Below are 20771 nucleotides of genomic sequence, written 5' to 3'. Positions count from 1 at the left end.
ATCAACCTTTTTGATACAAAGAAATTTTACTTTTGTTAAACTATTTTAGACCACTGTATCAGTTATTATATGTGACTAGGTAGCATGATAACCTTTAATTTATGCCTTGAAATAATTTTGACTCATTTTCTTCCCACATCTGTATTTATGAGCCGGGGCAGCTGTGGGGTGGTTCTTTGTGTGGGATTAAGAGACACTGCAGTTCTTGAAATAAACCAGATGTTTGAATTTTCAAAGGAAAAGTTCACACCTAGTGAAGTATTTATTTACAAGCTCCACAACAAAACAAGAGATTATAAGAAAACTTTCAAGGGACATGGGTCACAGAAACCAACAGGAACACCACAGCTTTCCCAACTTCATGGCCCGGGGGATGTTACAAAAGACACAGAAACGCCGATCTTGTGCTGACTGTAAACTAGTGTTACAATGACTAAGAAATTACAATCTGATGAAGAGCGATTCCTGCTTTGACTTTATTTGGTTTCTATCCACTTTTCCAACATACCATATAAAATACATGCAAAAAACTGGTTTTAGAAAGCATTCCCTAAAATTAGTGTGTACGGAAACTTCAGGTATACTTCTGCTTTCCTCCGCAAAACCACCCCTTTTTAAAAATCGAAAGTGAAATTAGTTTTTTTTTCTGTTAGTGACTAATCATTGGAGACAACCAGGTTTAGTATTTGAGCATTGGTTAAATGCTAAAGAAAAATCGCCGTTAAAGCAGTTTTCTTTTTCACTGTCTTTTTCTTTTCGCGGGGAACCGAGCTGTTCCTGCGAGGGCCACCTCCTCAGGAAAACCCCGCAGCTCTCCCGAGGCGCTTCTGCAGGAGGCAGCGACAGTTTCGAGAACCCGGGCCTTCCCCTCCCAGTGCCTCCGGGGGTTCCGGCGTTTCAGGCGCTGCTGTTTTCCGGGAAGGGCAGGCGCGCTGGGCCTTGGGGAGCTGCGCTCGGCAGGCGGACGCGGGTGAGTGGGGAGTCCCTTCCCCGGCTGCCACTCCCGCCGCTGGCAGTCCCGGGCTGGAGAGCCGGGGGTGGAAAGGGAAGTGGGAGCCCTCAGCGCCGACGGAAGTGGGACAGCGCCGGAGTTGAGACCCTGCTCCCCGGGAGCTGCCCGCAGCCGAGTCGCGGAGGCCACGCCGCTTTCGAGGGGGCGCACCTGCTCCTGGGCCCGCTGTGCAGTCTCTGGGCCGTCAGGGCTTCGAGCCTTGTCACTTGTTTGCTTTGCTTCATTGAGGAAATTGAAACATAAAGTTATTTGTGTTTCCTCGCTGTTTTCTCTCTTTTTTTTTTTTTTTGAGACGGAGTCTCGCCCTGTCGCTCAGGCTGGAGTGCAGTGGCGCGATCTCGGCTCACTGCAAGCTCCGCCTCCCGGATTCACGCCATTCTCCAGCCTCAGTCTCCCGAGTAGAGTAGCTGGGACTACAGGCGCCCGCCACCACGCCTGGCTAATTTTTTTTTGTGTATTTTTAGTAGAGACGGGGTTTCACCGTGTTAACCAGGATGGATACGATCTCCTGACCTCGTGATCCGCACGCCTCGGCCTCCCAAAGTGCTGGGATTACAGGCGTGAGCCACCGCGCCCGGCCCTCGCTGTTTTCTCTGAGTGTCTCTGGAGATAGTCCTTAGGAAAACGGATTTCTTAAGAAAACGATTCTTGGCAGGGGCAGTGTTGTGCAGTCATGGCTGGCGTGTCAGAATAGGCAAGGTTTTTCTTGAAGGAGACATCCGAAGGAGAATACTGTGTTTCCAGTCTGTACAACAGGCAGACGTTCTATTGCCTTTCTTTCTTTTTGCTGCCACGCATGCATATAGGAAGATTCGATTCTACACGGCCTGGCACCGCAGTTATATGATTGTATTACGGAAATACGGTGATGGTGATTTGTATCAGTTTTTTTATTCGCTGCCATAACAAATTGCATGGCTTTAGTGGCTTAAACACATAGGAACGCGCGCGCGCGCACACACACACACACACACACACACTCACATACACAATTTACTATCTTAGGATTCTGTAGCAGTCCTACTGAGGTCTCACTGGGTTAAAATCAAAGTGTTGGCAGGGTTGCCTTCCTTTCTGGAAGCTCTTGGGGTGAATCCTCTTTCCATCTTCCGGAGGCCACCTACCTTATTTGGCTCAGTAGCCCTTCCTCTATCTTCAGGGCCAGCAACATTGCGCCTCTGAAAGTTCTTCCGGGGTCACATCTCACTCTTGACTCTTCTTCTGTCTTCCGCTTTCACTTTTAAGTAGCCTCATGATTACACTGGGCCCCCACAGATAATCCAGGATGCTCTCCATATTTAAAAGCAAGCTGATTAGCAACCTTAATTCAATCTGCAGCCTTAATTCTCCTTTGCAATATAAACTAACATAATTACAGATTCTTGGGATTAGGATGTGGACATCTTTGAGGGAGCCATTGTTTTGCCTACTACATGATTGCATAAAAGGAATGACCATACAACCCACTCATGCATAGAGCAAAAGTATCCAGATGCTAAAGATGCCAAAAGGGTTCTGGTGGTGTTAGATAGTAGACCATTTATGCTGAGAGCCTTTATTACAGGCTCTTGGAATATTGGCATTGTCACAATAATAAAAATAAAAAGCATTTAAATAACATTGCAGTTTCTGTCTTCTGAAATGTAATAAGAGGACTTCATATACATGTGATGTCCTGAGTACAACAAATACTTAAGTCAAGATACCACATAATTCTCTAAATGGAGTGTTTTCAGTGTGTAAGCTTATACTGAGAAAGTGCTCTGAAGTCTGCAGGTAGGAGTAGACATGGTCCCAGCCCTCAACATCTTTACTGATGTGTCACGGAAAATGACATAGGTACACACGTAATTAAAGCGCCGCAAAGGAGATAAAGGAGGGGGAGTAACATCCTTTGGGGGAATCAGAAAAGGCTTCGGGAGCTTGGGGAAAATTTGGAATGGACCTTGAAGAACAGTAAGATTTCATTAGATGGAGATTAAGGTTGGGAGAGGAGGAAGGATGTGACAGTTTGAGGGACAGAGGAAAGAAAAGGAACTATCCAAGTGTTCAGTGTGGTTAGGGAACTGGGTTGAGGAATTGACTAAATAGGACGGGAAAGTGAGTTGGAGTTAGAATGTATCAGACCATGGCTGACCATTAAGAAGATTTTGCAGTTGTTGATACAATAGCGATATATATGTATATATATGTATGCGTGTGTGTGTGTGTGTGTGTGAGAGAGAGAGAGAGAGAGATGTGGTTTAAATATATATATATACTTATATATATATATCGTCTCAAGGCATCTCAAACTTACAGAAAAGTTGCAAGTACAGTAAAACAACTTTTCCTTTTCCTAAATTATTTAAGAATAAATTTCCAATCTGGTGACCTATCATCTTTCATTATATACTTCAGTATATATTTCCTACAAAAAAGATGTGCTCCGACATAACCACAATACAGTCATCAAAATCAGGAATGTGGAGTGCTATGTTACTACAATTTAATAATCAGATCCAATGTGAATTTCACCAGTTGTCCTGATAATGTCTTGGATAGCGTAGGGGTCAAGGGAAAACTTCCTCTTTGCTCTCTGAAGGGCAAAGGCAGATTAAATAGGAGAAATGGCATACAAATTTATTAATGTGCGCAGGGGAAAAAAATCACGTAGTGATTATACTGCACAATGGGGTACAGATGGTTATATTCCCTACTTTTTAGGGGAAAGGGAGATGGGGAAGTGTGGATGATTATAGGGGGTTAGTAAATGATTTTTAAAGGAATTCAAGGGACTCGAAGAACATACAATGGCCTTGGACAAAGCCTGTTGGGCTTGCAGAGCAGACAGTGGTTGTAACCCAGGTTTGTTGACAGACTTCAGTCTTCTTTCTGTGATATGAATTCAGAATTAAAAACTCAGGGAAGGGACTAGAGGTAATTGTTCTGTTTTCTGGCAGGTCCCACATTTAGGCAGATAGGAGAACATCAGTGCACCTTCATCCTGTGCTTTGGGAGAGACAGAGGAGGAGGGGGAGGTCAGAGAGACCTTGAGCCATCTTCAGTTCAGCATGTCAAAATGCCATACTTCCGGGTATCAGTTTCTGAGCCCCAGTGATAGCAAAAGGATCCAGTTGAGGATCATGCTTTCTATTTAGTTGTGAGGTCTCTTTAGTCTCCTTCAGTATCGACATTTCTTAGTCTTTCCTTGGCCTTCTGAACTTGAAACTTTTGAAGAGAACAGGGCAGTTGTATTGTAGAACCCCTCAATTTGAGTTTGTCTGATGTTTCCTCATGCTTAGATTCAGATTATGCATCTTTGGCAGGACTGTCGTCGAAGTTACATTGTGTTCTCAGTGCACCTTGTAATATGTTACATTATTTTGATTTATTCCATTATTTACTTTGATTATCTCATTATGTTGATGTCTGCCAGACTTCTCCAGTGTAAAGTTACTCTTTTCTTCTTTGAAATTAATAAACATTTTGTGGGGAACTATTTTGAAGCTAACTAAAAATTCCTTTCTTCATCAAAATTTCTAATTTATCTGGACTCAGTTTTTTACTTTAATCAACAGATTTAATCATTACTACCATTATCTATTTTAATCTTTAATTTATCCCCAGTTTTGGCCACTGAAAACCATCTCAAGGTGGATTCTGTGTCCTTTCAACATGTCATCATCATTCTTTAAGCATTTCCTTGCTTTTTGGCATCATAAGATGTCCCAGGCTCATCTTGCAGTTTTTCTATCCTGGTTTTGGGATCAACCATTTCTCTAAAGAGTCCTGGTTCCTTCTGGTGGAGAATAGTATCAGAAACCAAAGTCTGGGTGCTGAGTGTGCTCATTGCTCATTGTGGTTGTATCTGCTCTCCCAGGCCTTCTCAGCAGACAGAGCTATGGTATATATGTATTTGTATATACACAAGATACACACATAGGCATTGCTTTTTTTTTTTTTTTTCTGAGATGGAGTCTCGCTCTGTCGCTCAGGCTGGAGTGCTGTGACGCAATCTTGACTCACTGCAACCTCTGCCTCCCGGGTTCAAGCGATTCTCCTGCCTCAGCCTCCCGAGTAGCTAGGATTACAGGTGCGTGCCACCATGCCCGGGTAATCACACATAGGTGTTTCTATCTGTCTATCTATTATCTATCTATCTATCTATCTATCTATCTATCTATCTATCTATCTATCTCAATCATCAATCAGAAACCACAGCTGCAGGATTACATTGAAACCTAGTTCCAATCAACGGTATTTATTCTTGTTTTCTCCCTTTCCATATTTATAATTATCTTCTCTGACAGTGAAAAACTTGGCTCCTATTATCCTCCATATATTTACTTACTTGATCAATTCTGTGTATGTACTTTTGGCCACTGGAGCCCTTTCAGTTGGGTCCCCATGTCCCTTTCACATACTCCCATCATATTGTATGTGTTTGTGCATGTGTTTTAGTGCTTTTTACTTTTCTGGCACTACAAGATATTCCAGGCTTATTTTGTATATTTTATACCCCAGACCTAGAATCAGCCGTTGCTCCAATGAGCCCTGGTTTCTTTTATTGAAGAATATTATTAGAAACCAAGATCTGGGTGTTATGCGACTCTCCTCTTTTTTTTGACACTCCTGTGTTCATTAAACTAAGACATGGCTAAGTTTTTGCTAGTCTTCTATTTTATTTTTAAGGAGGAATAGATGTCTTTTATTTCTTTTTCAAGAATATTGAGAATTTAGCCACTTGAAATCTTGGAAAATTATATTGCAGACTGTTTATTAATGTGTATCTAAAAACATAGAATCATGATATCCTTTGTCCCATTTTTGATCTGAGAGTTTTTCATCTCAGTAAATTCATATGTAGGCAAGAGTTCTTAAATTTTTTGTACCATGGATTCCTTTGCCAGTTTGGCAAATCCTATGGGCCTTTCTCCAAAAAAAAAACATTTAGTCAATGCCTGTGGGGACAGGCATGGTGGCTTATCCCAGCACTTTGGGAGTCCAAGGGGGGCGGATTGTTTGAGCCCAGGAGTTGGAGACCAGTCTAGGCAACTTGGCGAAAACACATCTCTACAAAAAATACAAAAATTATCTGGACATGGTGGCACATACCTGTAGTCCCAACTACTTGGGGGGCTGAGGTGGGAGGATCACTTGAGCGTGGGATGTTGAGGCTGCAGTGAGCCGTGTTCGTGCCCCACTCCACTCCAGCCTGGGCAACAAAGTGAGACCCTATCTAAAAAAAAAATTAAATGCATAAAATAAAATACATAGAATTACAAAGTAAATCAATTGTATTGAAATATGGCTGGGATTATAGGCACCTGGCACCACGCCCAGCTAATTTTCTTTGTATTTTTGGTACAGATGGGGTTTCACCATGTTGGCCAGGCTGGTCTCAGACTCTTAACCTTGTGATCCACCTGCCTTGGCCCCCCAAAGTGCTGGGATTGCAGACATGAGCCACCGCGCCTGGCCAGAAATCAATTGTATTGAAATATGGTTATCAGAATATTTAAAAAGCAAATGTTTGATATAGTGATATATACCAATGTATTACAATATATTACAAGACCTAGTGGTGAGGTTAGTAACTAATGTAGAAGCAATGTTAAACACAAACTATTTTAGCATATCTGCAACAATATTCTATGAAACTATCTGTGCTTTCTATTGGTGACTATCACAGGTGCTGTGAATACTACTGTAGTTTGTTACCATATTCATAATTGAAGAGAATGCTAAGCTTCAATTAGAGGTTATTAGAAATAAACATATAATTTCTTCCCAATCCATGTTTATGGACCCAGCGGGAGAGTTAGTGAAAGCTTCAGGTAAGAACACCTGTGTAGAGAAAGCATATGTTGGAGGCCTCTTGACTTTGTTTACATTTGGGGAGAACAATAGGGAGAATTAAATATTTTAATCAAAAACTTTGAAAAACGTTGGAAAACCAAAATAGTATTCATTTAAAATGGAGCATGATATTATGGTTGGAATATGAACTACAAAGGAACATTAATGTTCATTACTTTCTGTATATTATTTTGTTGAAAAGCAAAGGATTTTTAGAATATTTTTATATGTTATAGGTGTGAAAGTTATTTGAAATGTTGGCCAGGTGCTGTGGCTCACGCCTGTAATCCCAGCACTTTGGGAGGCCGAGGGGGGTGCATCACTTGACAAGAGTTCAAGACCAGCCTGACCGACATGGTGAAACCCCATCTCTACTAAAAACACAAAAATTAGCCGGGCATGGTGGCAGGTACCTGTAATCCCAGCTACTTGGGAGGCTTGAGACAGGAGAATCACTTGAACCTGGGAGGCAGAGGTTGCAGTGAGCCAAGATCGCACCATTGCCCTCCAGCCTGGGCGACAGAGCGAGACTCTGTCTCAAAAAAAGAAAAAAAAAAACGAGTTATTAAAATACAGACTTTGTTTGGATATAAGCCATATGATAATAAAGCCTTTGATGTTGGGAAAGAAAGATATAGCAAAGAAGAGATGTTTCTTCCATAAAAGGGTAAAAGTTCTTATTTCTTTGTTCTTAAATTTGTGTATATATGCTATGCTTACAATATTTATTTTTTATAATATTAGGGAATCATGGAAGCTGATAAAGATGACACACAACAAATTCTTAAGGAGCATTTGCCTGATGAATTTATAAAAGATGAGCAAAATAAGGTAAAAAGGAAATTACTGGGTATTATTAAAAATTATTTTATATCTATTAGTTTTGCAGTAAGGCATGTTTTGTATGTCTTTGTCCAACATTACCTTGAATTTGGGAGGCTGTTAGGCTTTAAAAAAATTTTTAACTTCCATTATGTTATTTAAGGCTTACAAGAAGTGTCATATTTTTATTCTTTCTCTTATAAGGCTTACAACACTAGCTGCTTTCTCACTCACACCCTCATTTCTTGGATTTGCATCAACAAGTTAAGAGCATAGTCAGCAATTATCTCATTAGACCCCAAGAGGGAACAGAGGCCCAGGTAGCTTAAACCACTTCCCCAAGGTCATATGTCTGGCTCGTTAAGGTAGCTGTGTACTATGTGATACTATGGGAATCACAGATAATTAAGAACAAAAACAACAACAACACCAACAACAAAATGCCCCAGAATATGTCCGCTATTACAGTGCAATTTAAAAGTCTTATCATGCTCACAAATAGCTAGGAAAGGAGTTGACGCAGCACTGAAGTAATATTCAGAAGATCTGATCTCAATCTTTGCCTTACTATACAAATTTCTGTGACTTCGGTCTAGTGTAAAAGGTGTTTTCCTGATTTATATAATGGAGATAGTACTACTTGGCAATGTTAGAATAGACAGGTGATGATGTAAAATATTCAACAAATGCATTATTCACATAGTCATATTTATTCTGAGACTGTCTAATGTCTTTCTTTGGTCAGGATGAGAGAAATTTATAGTCTTTAGTTCATTCAGAAAAATGAGTTCAGGGGCTATTTACTTTCTTTGGTACCATTTGATATTTTTAAGGGACTAATTGATGAAATTACAAAGAAAAATATTCAACTAAAGAAGGAGATCCAAAAGCTTGAAACGGAGTTACAAGAGGCTACCAAAGAATTCCAGGTACTCTCTTAATTATTTTATATACTACATTTTTGATGGATGCATGGTTTTTGGAAAAAGCATTTTAATTATACAAAATTCATTTTTAAAACCTTATCATCATCCATGGCACCACCATTTGTAATAGTTCAAAATGGAAAACAACCCAATGATTCCTTCATAGTAGAACGAATTAGTGAATTGGGGTATAGTCATATGATAGAAAACTACACAGCAATGAGAATGAACAGATCATAATGACATGCAGCAACACAAATGAGTTTCATAAACACAAAAAAGACAGAAGAGGGCATACCATATGCTTCCCTTTAAATTAAGCAAAAGCAGGATGTTTGAAGTTAAAACAGTGGTTATTTTGGAAGCAGGTAAGACCCAGAAGGGAACCCAAGGGGGTTTCTGGGGTGTTGTCATGTTCTGCCTATCATCTGCGTGCCAATCACGTGTGTTAGCTTTGTAAAATTTCATCTTGCTGTACTTAATGATACATGCATTTTTCTATTATTTATGTACACTTTAATAAATTTACAAAAACAAAAAATTAATAAAATTTACCAGAAAAAGATGGTCATTAGCAAATTACTGTTGGATCAAATTCTGGCTTTTCTCACTGAGTTCTTTTATAATTCTTCTCATCCAAGGTGCTTTGGTAATTTAGATGAGTTTCACGGTTTAAAAAATTGGACATATATTAATCCTCACCATTTAAATTCTCTCCTAAATTTTCCTGTATTTTAATTGTACATAATTTTCACCCATTTTTTTTCTTAACAACTCAGATGTTAAAAAATTAAAGCATTGAGGCTGGGCGCGGTGGCTCATGCCTGTAATCCCAGCACTTTGGGAGGCTGAGGCGGGTGGATCATGGGGTCAGGAATTCACGACCAGCCTGGCTAAGATGGTGAAACCCTGTCTCTACTAAAAAAGAAAAATTAGCCAGGCATGGTGGCGGGTGCCTATATCCCAGCTACTTGGGAGGCTGAGGCAGAGAATTGCTTGAACCTGGGAGGCGGAGGTCGCGGTGAGCTGAGATCACACCACTGTGCTCCAGCCTGGGCGACAGAGCGAGGCGCCGCCTAAAAAAAAAAAAATTAAAGCATTGACACTTCTTGTTTCTGAAGTGGGAGATAGGATATTGAATATCAGGAAGTGAGGTTTTCTGTGTTTATGAGATGGGTGACTTTGTGCAGAAGACTCTGTTAAGATTCTGGTTACTTCTCAGACTGGAGCTAGAATCATGCAATCTTACAACTCAAAGAGCTTTTAGAAACCAGCCAGCCCTAGTCGACCCACTTTGCAGAGGACCAAACCTGTGATCAGAGAGCTTAAGTAAATTTGCTGTCTGTCACAGTGTGGTCAGAAATAGAATCAAGCTTTCTCACTCTAATTTCAGAAAGCCCTTGCTCCTCAGCATATACTGGGTATTTCTGCATTATTGGGTAACACTCTGCCTTTACTCAGACATTGTAGACTGTTTTGATGTCAGCCTTACCGTAATCAGAAGTTCCACTGGAGTTATGCGTAAAGGCAAAGAATAAATGTAAGATTAAATTGAATGACTCACTGAATATTTCTAATCTCTGTGTTATTTTCAGCATGTAAAATAACCATGGGAAATAGAAATGCAAGCATCTATCTCATTTGTGCATTTATGTGTAGTTATATAAATCTGTTAATCCCAATAATTCTAAGCAGCTAAGTATAACCACCTACCTTTATCTTTCAGGTTACAATTTTTTTTTTTTTTTGAGACAGAGTTTTGTTCTTGTTGCCCAGGCTGGAATGCAATGGTGTGATGTCGGTTCACTACAACATCCGCCTCCCTGGTTCAAGCGATTCTCCTGCCTCAGCCTCCTGAATAGCCAGGATTACAGGTGTTTGCCACCACGTCCAGCTAATTTTTGTATTTTTAGTAGAGATGGGTTTTACCATGTTGGCCAGGCTGGTCTCAAACTCCTGACCTCAGGTGATCTGCCTGCTTCGGCCTCCCAAAGTGCTGGGATTACGAGTGTGAGCCACCTGTGTAGCCTCAGCTTACAATTTTTGTTGATACTGTCCCTTCTCATTTTTTATAAACCTAAGTTGTGGTAATGGTTAAAAAGTTGATGGGCAGGTGTTGGGGAAGGTGGAATTTTTAAATTTGATAAATTTAACATCATCTAATTCTGGGCCAGGTGTGGTGGCTCACGCCTGTAATCCCAACACTTTGGGAGGCCAAGGCAGGCAGATCATGAGGTCAAGAGACCATCCTGGCCAACGTGGTGAAACCCTGTCTTTGCTAAAAATACAAAATACAGAAATTAGCTCGGCGTGGTAGCGCATGCCTGTAGTTCCAGCTACGTGGGAGACTGAGGCAGGAGAATTGTTTGAACCCGGGAGGTGGAGGTTGCAGTGAGCCGAGATCACACCACTGTACTCCAGCCTGGCAACAGAGTGAGACTCTGTCTCAAAATAAATAAATAAATAAATAAAATTATCTGATTCTAGAGTCTTTCTTTTTGGATGAAATTATCTGGATTTCAAATACCATATTATACCCAACACTATATTTCATACTTTGCAGCAAAATTAAACATACTATCTAATGATTTCCTTTTGAGATAGTCTATTATTGGCACTTCTTTAAAAAGTCCTTATTCACATGAATGATGTAGGCTTTAGAACTGAACACCATACAATATTGACAGTTTAAACATTGATTAGAAAAAAGTGAGAGGATTATATATTTTTAATTTCATCTATGAAATGATATGAAAAGATCAGCATTTGATTACTGAGTACTTACATGGGAAAAAGCAATTACTAAAGATGTTAAATAAGACCATACTCAATATTCTACAAGGTTCTAAAATTAGTGGGGAATGAATTATTGGATGACCAAATTACGTTATCATTGGAAGGACTTAAGTTATTTCTCGTCCTGATTTTAATCAAACATTTTCATTTGGATTAGATTAAAGAGGATATTCCTGAAACAAAGATGAAATTCTTATCAGTTGAAACTCCTGAGAATGACAGCCAGTTGTCAAATATCTCCTGTTCGTTTCAAGTGAGCTCGAAAGTTCCTTATGAGATACAAAAAGGACAAGCACTTATCACCTTTGAAAAAGAAGAAGGTATGACTAATGTTAAAAAATATGACCATGTTATTTGGAAAGCACTTTCATAGACATTTAGCCATTACTTCGCTAATATTACTTCACTTATATTATTTCTTATCCTCATAGTGACGTTCTGAGGCAGGTATGCTTATTCCCATTTTACAGATGAGAAAACTGACTCTGAGACAAGTGCCTTGAATATGATCTCGTATTCAGAAAGCCATGACTGTGGGACTTAAATCCAGTTGCTATGATGATGTCCAATACCAGCCTCTTTCTACTCCACATGCTACCTCCAAATAATGATAGTAATATTTCAAGGTAGTAGAGCTGTACAGTTCTCAGAGACATTATCACATTTTATACTCACACAATTCCATAAATATAGGAGGATAGGATAGTTATTATTGTGTACTTTAAATATAGACATGCCAGAGCCAAGAAAACAGATTCTGAGGATGTTTAAGTGATTTACCTAAGGGCACATAGCCAACGAATGAGAAGAGCCTGGGAGCTAGAGATTTGGAATGAAACCTAATGTTTGCTAAGTCTGCCATGGTGAGGGCCCCTGTTCAGAGCTGGGGGTTCCTGAGTGGGGAGGATCTGGCTTTGAGTGCCAGCCTTGTCCCTTCCTAGAAGCATGATTTGGGATAGGTTCTTTATAAACCTCAGGGTTTTATACAGGTGCTTCATGGTAGTACCTACTTCATGAGGCTGCTTTGAGTATTAAATGAGAAATGTTGATAAAATACTTAGCACAATGTTGGACACTTAATACAAACTTAATGGATGTTAGTTTTTGCTACATGTTAGGAATTTTTCAGATAAGGATACATAAGCTTAAAGAAGATAATTAACTTGCTTAAAGTCTATACGGTTAGTTGCAGAGCTTAGAGCCAAACCCTGAGAGTCCATGTACTTCCACTGGGCCAATATTTCTCTCGGTAGGCCACCAGCCCAGGCCTTTGTTCTTTTATTTAAGTTACGTGGTGAGGGACCAGATGGTGTTCCCAGTCCTTCCAGTGCTCATATTCTGACAGTCTATAACCCATGTTTCCTCAAAACTGGTGCACCACTGTAGCCTGAAAATAAATGTTGAAAGGCATTCCAGCAGGACAGTATCTGCGCGTAGAAGACATGCATCGCCAGTGTGTTTTCCTTCACCCTGGAGCTACTGCTACAGGTAGAAGAGGAGTCCAGGACTCATATTGGTGACTGGTAATCGGGATATAACTAAAAGATAGATATAAATGAGGATTTGGGAGGCAGGGTTTCTGCACAGCAATTTCCTGGGAATGTTGGAAATGGAATTCTCTAAAAGCACCTACTTCATTGCTTCTACGCTTGACGTGGCTCTGAGCTCCCGATCTCCTGGGACAGCAGTAGGTTTGAAACACAATTAAGTAGGAGTTGGCTCTTGATTGTCAGAGTCACAAAAGTTGAAACACAAGCGGTCCCTCTCAGCTGTATCAGATCACCAGATGTTGGGGGTTTGTGGAAGAGTGGGAGGGAAAGAGGATCATCTGAGTATTACTCATTGATATTTTCTGTTATTGTCTGTTGTCATTAGCAAAAAAACACAAAAACACAAAAAAACAAAAAACCGTCATCCAAGTTATAGAGTCATATTTTGGTACAGTGAGTTGAATTCCCACATGGCCAAGGCCCTGCCTTCTGGCCCTTTTTTTCTCTTCCTCCAGCTGTGGTGTGGTGCCATCTGGTCTGGTTGTCATAAACACATGTGAAGTTTTATAAGACAGAGAGTGAATGTCACTTATTTTCATGATACATTGGAATAGCAGCCCCAAATATCAACAACTGAAGTATTATAAACTCATGCCACACAATTAAAAATAAATGCCCACTCACATTTTTAATTGACATAGAGTTGCCTTTTGGAGTGCTAGTGACTTTTAGCATTTTACTAAACCTCTCCCATTTGCACAGGTAAATTAGACTTGACAGCTTTGTGATCAATATAGCAGGACTATCAACTATTTAAAGAATGATTTCAAGAGCATTTTTGCAAAAGTGGAATTCGTCATTAAGTATGACAAAAAAAAAAGACTCACTCTTTGATATTCCAGCCTATGTAGTCTTTAACATGTAATCCTTGAGAAGACAGAGCAAATGAATATATATTGCTCTAGTGCTTGTAACATATTAAGGAGTAACAAATGATAAGGTTAAGTAAAATCAAGACTAATTGTACAAATGACACTTAGCCATGAAAGTTTTCCCAGCTTACTGAACATGGGAGAATTTCTGGCTGTGCATTAATGTACTAGGGGAATCCTCTGGTAATTGTTAATAGTGGAAGGAAGGGTATGTGGCTGAGCTGAAGTAATATATGAATTCTGGAAGATTGTTAGGCTTATCTCTTAAGAGATAAGAGAAAAGATTCATCTTATGAGAAGAATCTAGAACTTGAGAACTTCTACATTGTGATTTTGCTGATATACTTTGACATTAATATATTCTACTTTGGGACCAAGAGCAGTGGCTCATCCTGATAATACCAGAACTTTGTCTGGGAGTCCGATGCAGGAGGATTGCTTGAGTCCAGGAGTTCCAGAGCAGCCTGGGTAACAAAGTGAGACCTCGTCTCTACAAAAAGTTAAAAAAATTAGGTAGGCGTGGTGGCATGCACCTGTAATCATAGCTATTCTGGAAGCTGAGGTGGGAGGATCTCTTGAGCCCAGGAGTTTGAGGTCACATCACTGCATTCCAGCTTCAGTGACAGAGTGAGATCTGGTCCTCCTTCCCCCTGACCCCCCAAATTATATATTCTACTTTGGTGGCAAGACCATTATCACTTGGAACCACCCCCCGCCAAATTTTTAAAATTAGACCCTTTAATATTAAAGAAAATTAAAAATATTCAGGATAATTTGTTCTTAAACCAAAAGCATAACAATTCTTAAAATATTGGAAATTAATACTTCCTTCCTGAATTATTTTTCAGTTGCTCAAAATGTGGTAAGCATGAGTAAACATCATGTACAGATAAAAGATGTAAATCTGGAGGTTACAGCCAAGCCAGTTCCATTAAATTCAGGAGTCAGATTCCAGGTAACAGGATGATTAAAATTTTTTGGATTTCTGTTCATCACAAGCACTTCTCTCATCCATATTTCTGAACATCAAATCATTTTCCAGGTTTATGTAGAAGTTTCTAAAATGAAAATCAATGTTACTGAAATTCCTGACACATTGCCTGAAGATCAAATGAGAGACAAACTAGAGCTGAGCTTTTCAAAGTCCCGAAATGGAGGCGGAGAGGTGGACCGCGTGGACTATGACAGACAGTCTGGGAGTGCAGTCATCACGTTTGTGGAGATTGGAGGTACTCAAGGGTGTAGAAGGTTAACAGACACTCTGCCATTTCAGTCATGTTCTGTTGTTTCTGAAAGTATTCCTATTCTACTTCTTTTATTTGGAATGTATTAGCATGATAATTGGGGATTTTAAAAAACCTTATAAAATAGTAGAGTGTAGGAAATTATTTCCAGGGACAGTACTAGGAAAGATAATATTGCTACAGATAGGCAGGGTGCAGTGGCTCACCCCTGTAATCCCAGCACTTTGGGAGGCGGAGGCAGGCAGATCACTTGAGGTCAGGAGTTCAAGACCAGCCTGTCCAACATGGCGAAACCCCATCTCTACTAAAAATACAAAAATTAGCCAGGCATGGTGGTGAGTGCCTGTAATCCCAGCTACTTGGGAGGCTGAGGCAGGGAGAATCACTTGAACCCAGGAGGTGGAGGTTGCAGTGAGCTGAGATCACCAGGCATAGTGGTGCGTGCCTGTGGTCCCAGCTACTCAGGAGGCTGAGGTGGGAGGATTACTTGAGGCCAGGAGGTCGAGGCTGCAGTGACCTGTGATTGCACCACTGCACTACGGCCTGGGAGACAGAGTGAGACCCTGTCTCAAAAAACAAAATTTAAAAAAAAAATTGATGGATTAGATTTTTTCATGACAAAGTAATACATGCTTTTTTAAGGAAGGTGAAATAATACAGAAGAGCATACATTTAGTAAAAATGAGACATTTCGGCCGGGCCCAGTGGCTCATGCCTGTAATCCCAGCACTTTGGGAGGCCGAGGCAGGCAGATCATGAGGTGAGCAGTTCGAGACCAGCCTGACTAACATGGTGAAACCCCGTCTCTACTAAAAATACAAAAAAATTAGCCAGGTGTGGTGGTGCATGCCTGTAATCCCAGCTACTCGGGGGGCTCAGGCAGGAGAATAGCTTGAACCCAGGAGGTGGAGGTTGCAGTGAGCCGAGACTACGCCACTGCACTCCAGCTTGGGCGACAGAGTGAGACTCCGTCTCAAAAAAAAAAAAAAAGAGACATTTCCTCAAACTTCCCTTTCTCCTACTATTTATTTAGTTATTGTTATTTGGGTGTCTTTCCAGGCTTTTCTCTGGGCACATTAAAACATGTCAATATCCTTTTTTTTTTTTTTTTTTTTTTTTTTTGTGGGACAGAGTCTTGCTCTGTTGCCCGGGCTGGAGTGCAGTGGCACTATCTCAGCTCACTGCAACCTCCACTTCCCGGGTTCAAGCAATTCTCCCACCTCAGCCTCCCGAGTAGCTGGAATTACAAGTGCATGCCACCATGCCTGACTAATTTTTGTATTTTTGGTAGAGACGGGGTTTCACCATGTTGGTCAGGTTGGTCTCGAACTCCCGACTTCAAGTGATACGCCCGCCTTGGCTTCCCAAAGTGCTGGGATTACAAGCATGAGCCACCGCTCCTGGCCCAATACGCATTTCTGACCTGAGCTTTTGGATGATGTTTAGGACATCCTGGTGGGATGTGTTAGGGAGAGCTATAAAAGGAAGGGGTCTTGAGGGCTACCGTAATATGTTGTCTTGGAAATGAACAATAACTTGGTGGAAATTTCCATAGTCAAGCATCCAGATTTTAATTTGCCAAATTCCTATATTCATTTAGCCTGTTTGCTGTTAGTTTGTCTATATCTTGGATTTTAAAAAATCTGGCCAGGCGCAGTGGCTCACGCCTATCATCCCAGCACTTTGGGAGGCTGAGGCGGGTGGATCACTTGAGGCCAGGAGTTCAAGACCAGCCTGGCCAACATCGCGAGACTCCTTCTTCACCAAAAATACAAAAATTAGTGGATGTGCTGGCTCACGCCTATAGTCCCAACTACTTGGGAGGCTGAGGCAGGAGAATTGCTTGAACCTGGGGGGTGGAGGTTGCAGGGGGGTGGAGGTTGCAGGGAGCCGAGATTGCATCACTGCACTCCAGCCTGGGTGACAGAGTGAGACTCGGTCTCAAGAAAACCCAAATAAAATAAATAAAATAAAATAAACTAGAATGCAATTTATAACTCTACTGTGAGAGATAATACTAGCTTTGGAACCTGTGTCCTTGGGCCATCTGGGGATGTTCTCCTAGAGGTTACATCTAGCCAGACGGGGAAAAATACTTCTGCAGGTTATAGGTTATCCAACAGGTAACTACTGAAGGATGTGAAGGTATTCTGGAGATAAATATGCCAGATACTTCATAAACTGTGTCTTACTGACTCATCACAATAATCTACAGGGTAGGTACTGTAATTATGCTTATTTTACAGAAAAAGAAACTGAGGCTTTAAGAAGTCAAGCAACATATCCAAGGCCACATAGCTCATAAGTAGCAGAGCTAGGACTGAAGCTGGTCTATTTGACTCAGGACCTGTACTCTTTTTTTTTTTTTAACTGTGATAAAATATATATAACATAAAATTTACCATTTTAACAATTTTTAAATGTACAATTCAAGGGTACTAAGTACATTCACAATGTTGTACAACCATCACCACTATCCATCTCTAGAACTTTTTAATCACCCCAAACTGAAACTCTGTACCCATTTAGCAATAATTCTCCATTACCTCTTCTTCCAGCCCCTGGTAACCACCATTCTACTTTCTGTCTCTATGAATTTGCCTATTCTAGGTACCTCATTCAAGTAGAATTATACAATATTTGTCCTTTTCCTGTCTGTCTTATTTTGGTTAGCATAATGTTATCAGGGTCCATCCATGTTGTGGTATATATCAGAATTTCATCCTTTTTAAAGGCTGAATAATATTCTCCGTGTGTGTCTGTATTTTACATATCCATTTTGTTGATCTGTTCATCTGTTGGTGGACGCTTGGGTTGCTTCCACCTTTTGCCTATTGTGAAAAATACTGCTCTGAGCATTAACGAGCAAGTATCTGTCTGAGTCCCTGCTTTCAGTTGTTTCGGGTATATACCCAGAAATTGAATTGCTGGATCATATCATGTTCTATTTTAATATTTTGGGGAACTATCATACTGTTTTCTACAGTGGCTGTACCATTTTACATTTCTATCAGCATTGCCTCAGGGTTTCAATTTCTCCATATTCTCGCCAATGAGGGCCTACACTCTTAATCATTGTACCATATTGCTGATCCAAGGTAGATGAGTGAGAAGAGTCATAAAAAACATGGTTGTATGTTCCCAAGAACTGTTTTTGTTAAATGTTACAGTCTTGACACACATCCTTTCACCACTCTAGGAGAAAAAAATACTGCTAAAAAATAGACTATTCTTTGTGTTGTAGAAAACTGATGAATTTTTATTTCCTTTCAGTTTTTCTAGATGACATTCAATCCCCTCCCTGCTTTGGTTAACATCATTACTTCAGTTTATTGAATATATTGAAAAAATGTATATCGTATTCTAATCATAGTTTTCACTTACAGCTTTTGAGAAACTGGGAAACATTCCAGTCTTGTTAGATGGGTGGGTTACTTTCTGCAAAAGACTATGGTATTTTTTATAGCTCAAAGTAGGTCTGTCTGAGGACATTGCAACCCTTTGTGCATTGATTGACGGCAGTGAATAATTCAAGATGGAATGAAGCCTTTAAACCTCATTATTGTTTGGTCTTGTAGTTTTCAAAATTATGTACTGTGAAGTCTTCAAAGTGGGCTTTAGAATTTCTTAAAAATTAATCTTTTAACTCAATATTTACTGTAATAGTATTCTCTTTGAAGGAAGTTTTAACTTTGGTTAAAAATGCTTATGATATAAAAAAGACAAGTATTGTTTTTGCTTTGCTTTTAGTGGCTGACAAGATTTTGAAAAAGAAAGAATACCCTCTTTATATAAATCAAACCTACCATAGAGTTACTGTTTCTCCATACACAGAAATACACTTGAAAAAGTATCAGGTAAAGTCATCTCTTTTCTCTCATTTTCAGAACTCACTGCCCAAACCCACCCCACAAAAAATAAAGTTGTTGTGAGTCTGTTACTTATGAATCTTGTCAATGAGGGATAGCAAAATGGCTTCTTTACTTCATTTTTGCTTGATGCAAAATGAGTTTGTCTTTTGAAGGAGCATTTTAATGCAAAACTGTACTTTATTATACAATTTTTAAAACGGAAATTACTCAGATAATGGCACAATTTTTATTTTTGTACATGGAGACATAGTTGCATTTCTCTCATGTGTCTACTGTCAGTGAGCATGAGAAAGAATTCCTGCCTACTTTCTCTGAACTCATTATCTTTACCCCAGACCTGCTCCCTTTTCCTCTTCCTTCTCAGGTATCCAGTGGTACCACCATCTACCTACTTCACCAACTTAAAAGCTAGAACTCATACTTAACTCTTCAGTTTGCTTCACCTCCAACATTCATTTGGTCACTAAATCTTGCCAGCTCCACTTCTGACTGTCTCTTTACCTGGTCTTTCTGTTCCCAGAGCATCCCTCCTTTCCTCTGTTCCATAATGCCACCAGAGTTCTCTTTCTAAAACTCAGATCTGACTTGGATATTCTCTTGCTTGGAAAATCTTCCTAAGATTTCTTGTCTCTTCTAAGATAAAATAAAAAATATTAAACAGAGGTTATGAATGTAAAGTTTTGTAATTCAAAGCTCTTAGAAATCTTTCTATTTATCATTTTTTCCTTCTTAGATATTTTCAGGAACATCTAAGAGGACAGTGCTTCTGACAGGAATGGAAGGCATTCAAATGGATGAAGAAATTGTGGAGGATTTAATTAACATTCACTTTCAACGGGCAAAGAATGGAGGTGGAGAAGTAGATGTGGTCAAGTGTTCTCTAGGTCAACCTCACATAGCATACTTTGAAGAATAGACTTAACAGAATCATGAAAACTATAGCTTTTTAACCTGGATTACTGTAAATGTTTGACAAAAATGAATATGCTTTTCCTTAAAAAATGAAAACTTTAATTTTTACCGTCCATTTATGTTTAGATACAAAACTTATTTCCATGTTTCTGAATCTTCTTTGTTTCAAATGGTGCTGCATGTTTTCAACTACAATAAGTGCACTGTAATAAAAAGTTTTGTTTATAGATTATGTGTATTGGTGCCATGTCTGCTGAAATCAACCTTAAGTGATTCAGAAGTCCCCTGCCAGTGCTGGCTCATCCTGTTATGGTCTTGTGGGCCAATTCAGTTGTGGCCCCATGCCCACCAATATGCAGACTTGACTCTTAACATTTTCCAAAACAAAGGCAGTTACATTCAGCAGTTGGTGATTCCTGTAAACTCAACTGAAGATTCAAAGGACTTCAAGAGCAACCATTTACCACTGTGCATAGCATTTCACTCCACAACTCTAAAGGTTCTCAGAGCTGAGTGTGATCTTTTTCTTGAATTTTTGTTCACCCAAGTGCCAACAAGTGCCAAGTGTCCCTTGATTCCTTCCAAGCTATCCCCTCTCCAAATAGAGCTTGTAAAGGACTAGCTTTTTCTTTCTTTTGCACTTACAATGGAAACAATTGGTATAAGAGTTTGAAAACCTTGGCATGGAGAGAGAGGTAAATACAAAGTTAGTGACTCATCACTTATCATGCTCGATGCTGGGGAATGCCTGGAGGTAAAAACACAGTACCTGCCCTCCAAGGGTTTAAGTTTAGTTGGAAAGAGACCCAGTTTACTAGCATCTCACTGTTTTTAACTTGCAGAAACTTTAATGATAAAATTAAAAGTTCCTATTCAGAGAAGGTAAAAGTCTTTTTGGTAAAGAACCTTTAGGCCGGATGCGGT

At 39.9% G+C, this 20771-nt stretch overlaps 1 protein-coding gene across 2 annotated transcripts; it reads left to right on the top strand.

The window, feature by feature from the left end:
• Positions 1-567: 567 nt before the first annotated feature.
• On the top strand, positions 568-20074 carry NMI (N-myc and STAT interactor). Of its 2 annotated transcripts, none has more exons than XM_004032643.4 (8): positions 568-970; positions 7598-7684; positions 8509-8604; positions 11555-11717; positions 14668-14774; positions 14862-15048; positions 18814-18920; positions 19669-20074. In XM_004032643.4, exons 2-8 carry the CDS (start codon positions 7604-7606, stop codon positions 19849-19851), a joined length of 924 nt encoding a protein of 307 aa, XP_004032691.3. In that variant the 5' UTR covers positions 568-970; positions 7598-7603; the 3' UTR covers positions 19852-20074. The 2 variants fall into 2 exon arrangements, with proteins under 2 accessions (XP_004032691.3, XP_063550909.1); XM_063694839.1 differs by lacking the exon at positions 568-970 and adding an exon at positions 4880-5087.
• The last annotated feature ends 697 nt before the right edge of the window (positions 20075-20771 follow it).

Source organism: Gorilla gorilla, chromosome 11 (genome assembly GCF_029281585.2).
Source record: "Gorilla gorilla gorilla isolate KB3781 chromosome 11, NHGRI_mGorGor1-v2.1_pri, whole genome shotgun sequence".
Lineage (NCBI taxonomy): Eukaryota > Metazoa > Chordata > Mammalia > Primates > Hominidae > Gorilla > Gorilla gorilla.
Note: the sequence above shows the minus strand (reverse complement) of the source record. Positions and strands in the feature narration are given on the sequence as shown.

Bases quoted from the DNA above. Each gene is read 5' to 3' on its own strand.
- NMI (XM_004032643.4), top strand. From the start codon at position 7,604: ATGGAAGCTGATAAAGATGACACACAACAAATTCTTAAGGAGCATTTG. The intron at 15,049-18,813 runs GTACTCAAGGGT...CTTTGCTTTTAG, and splicing joins CACGTTTGTGGAGATTGGAG to TGGCTGACAAGATTTTGAAA. The intron at 18,921-19,668 runs GTAAAGTCATCT...TTTCCTTCTTAG, and splicing joins TACACTTGAAAAAGTATCAG to ATATTTTCAGGAACATCTAA.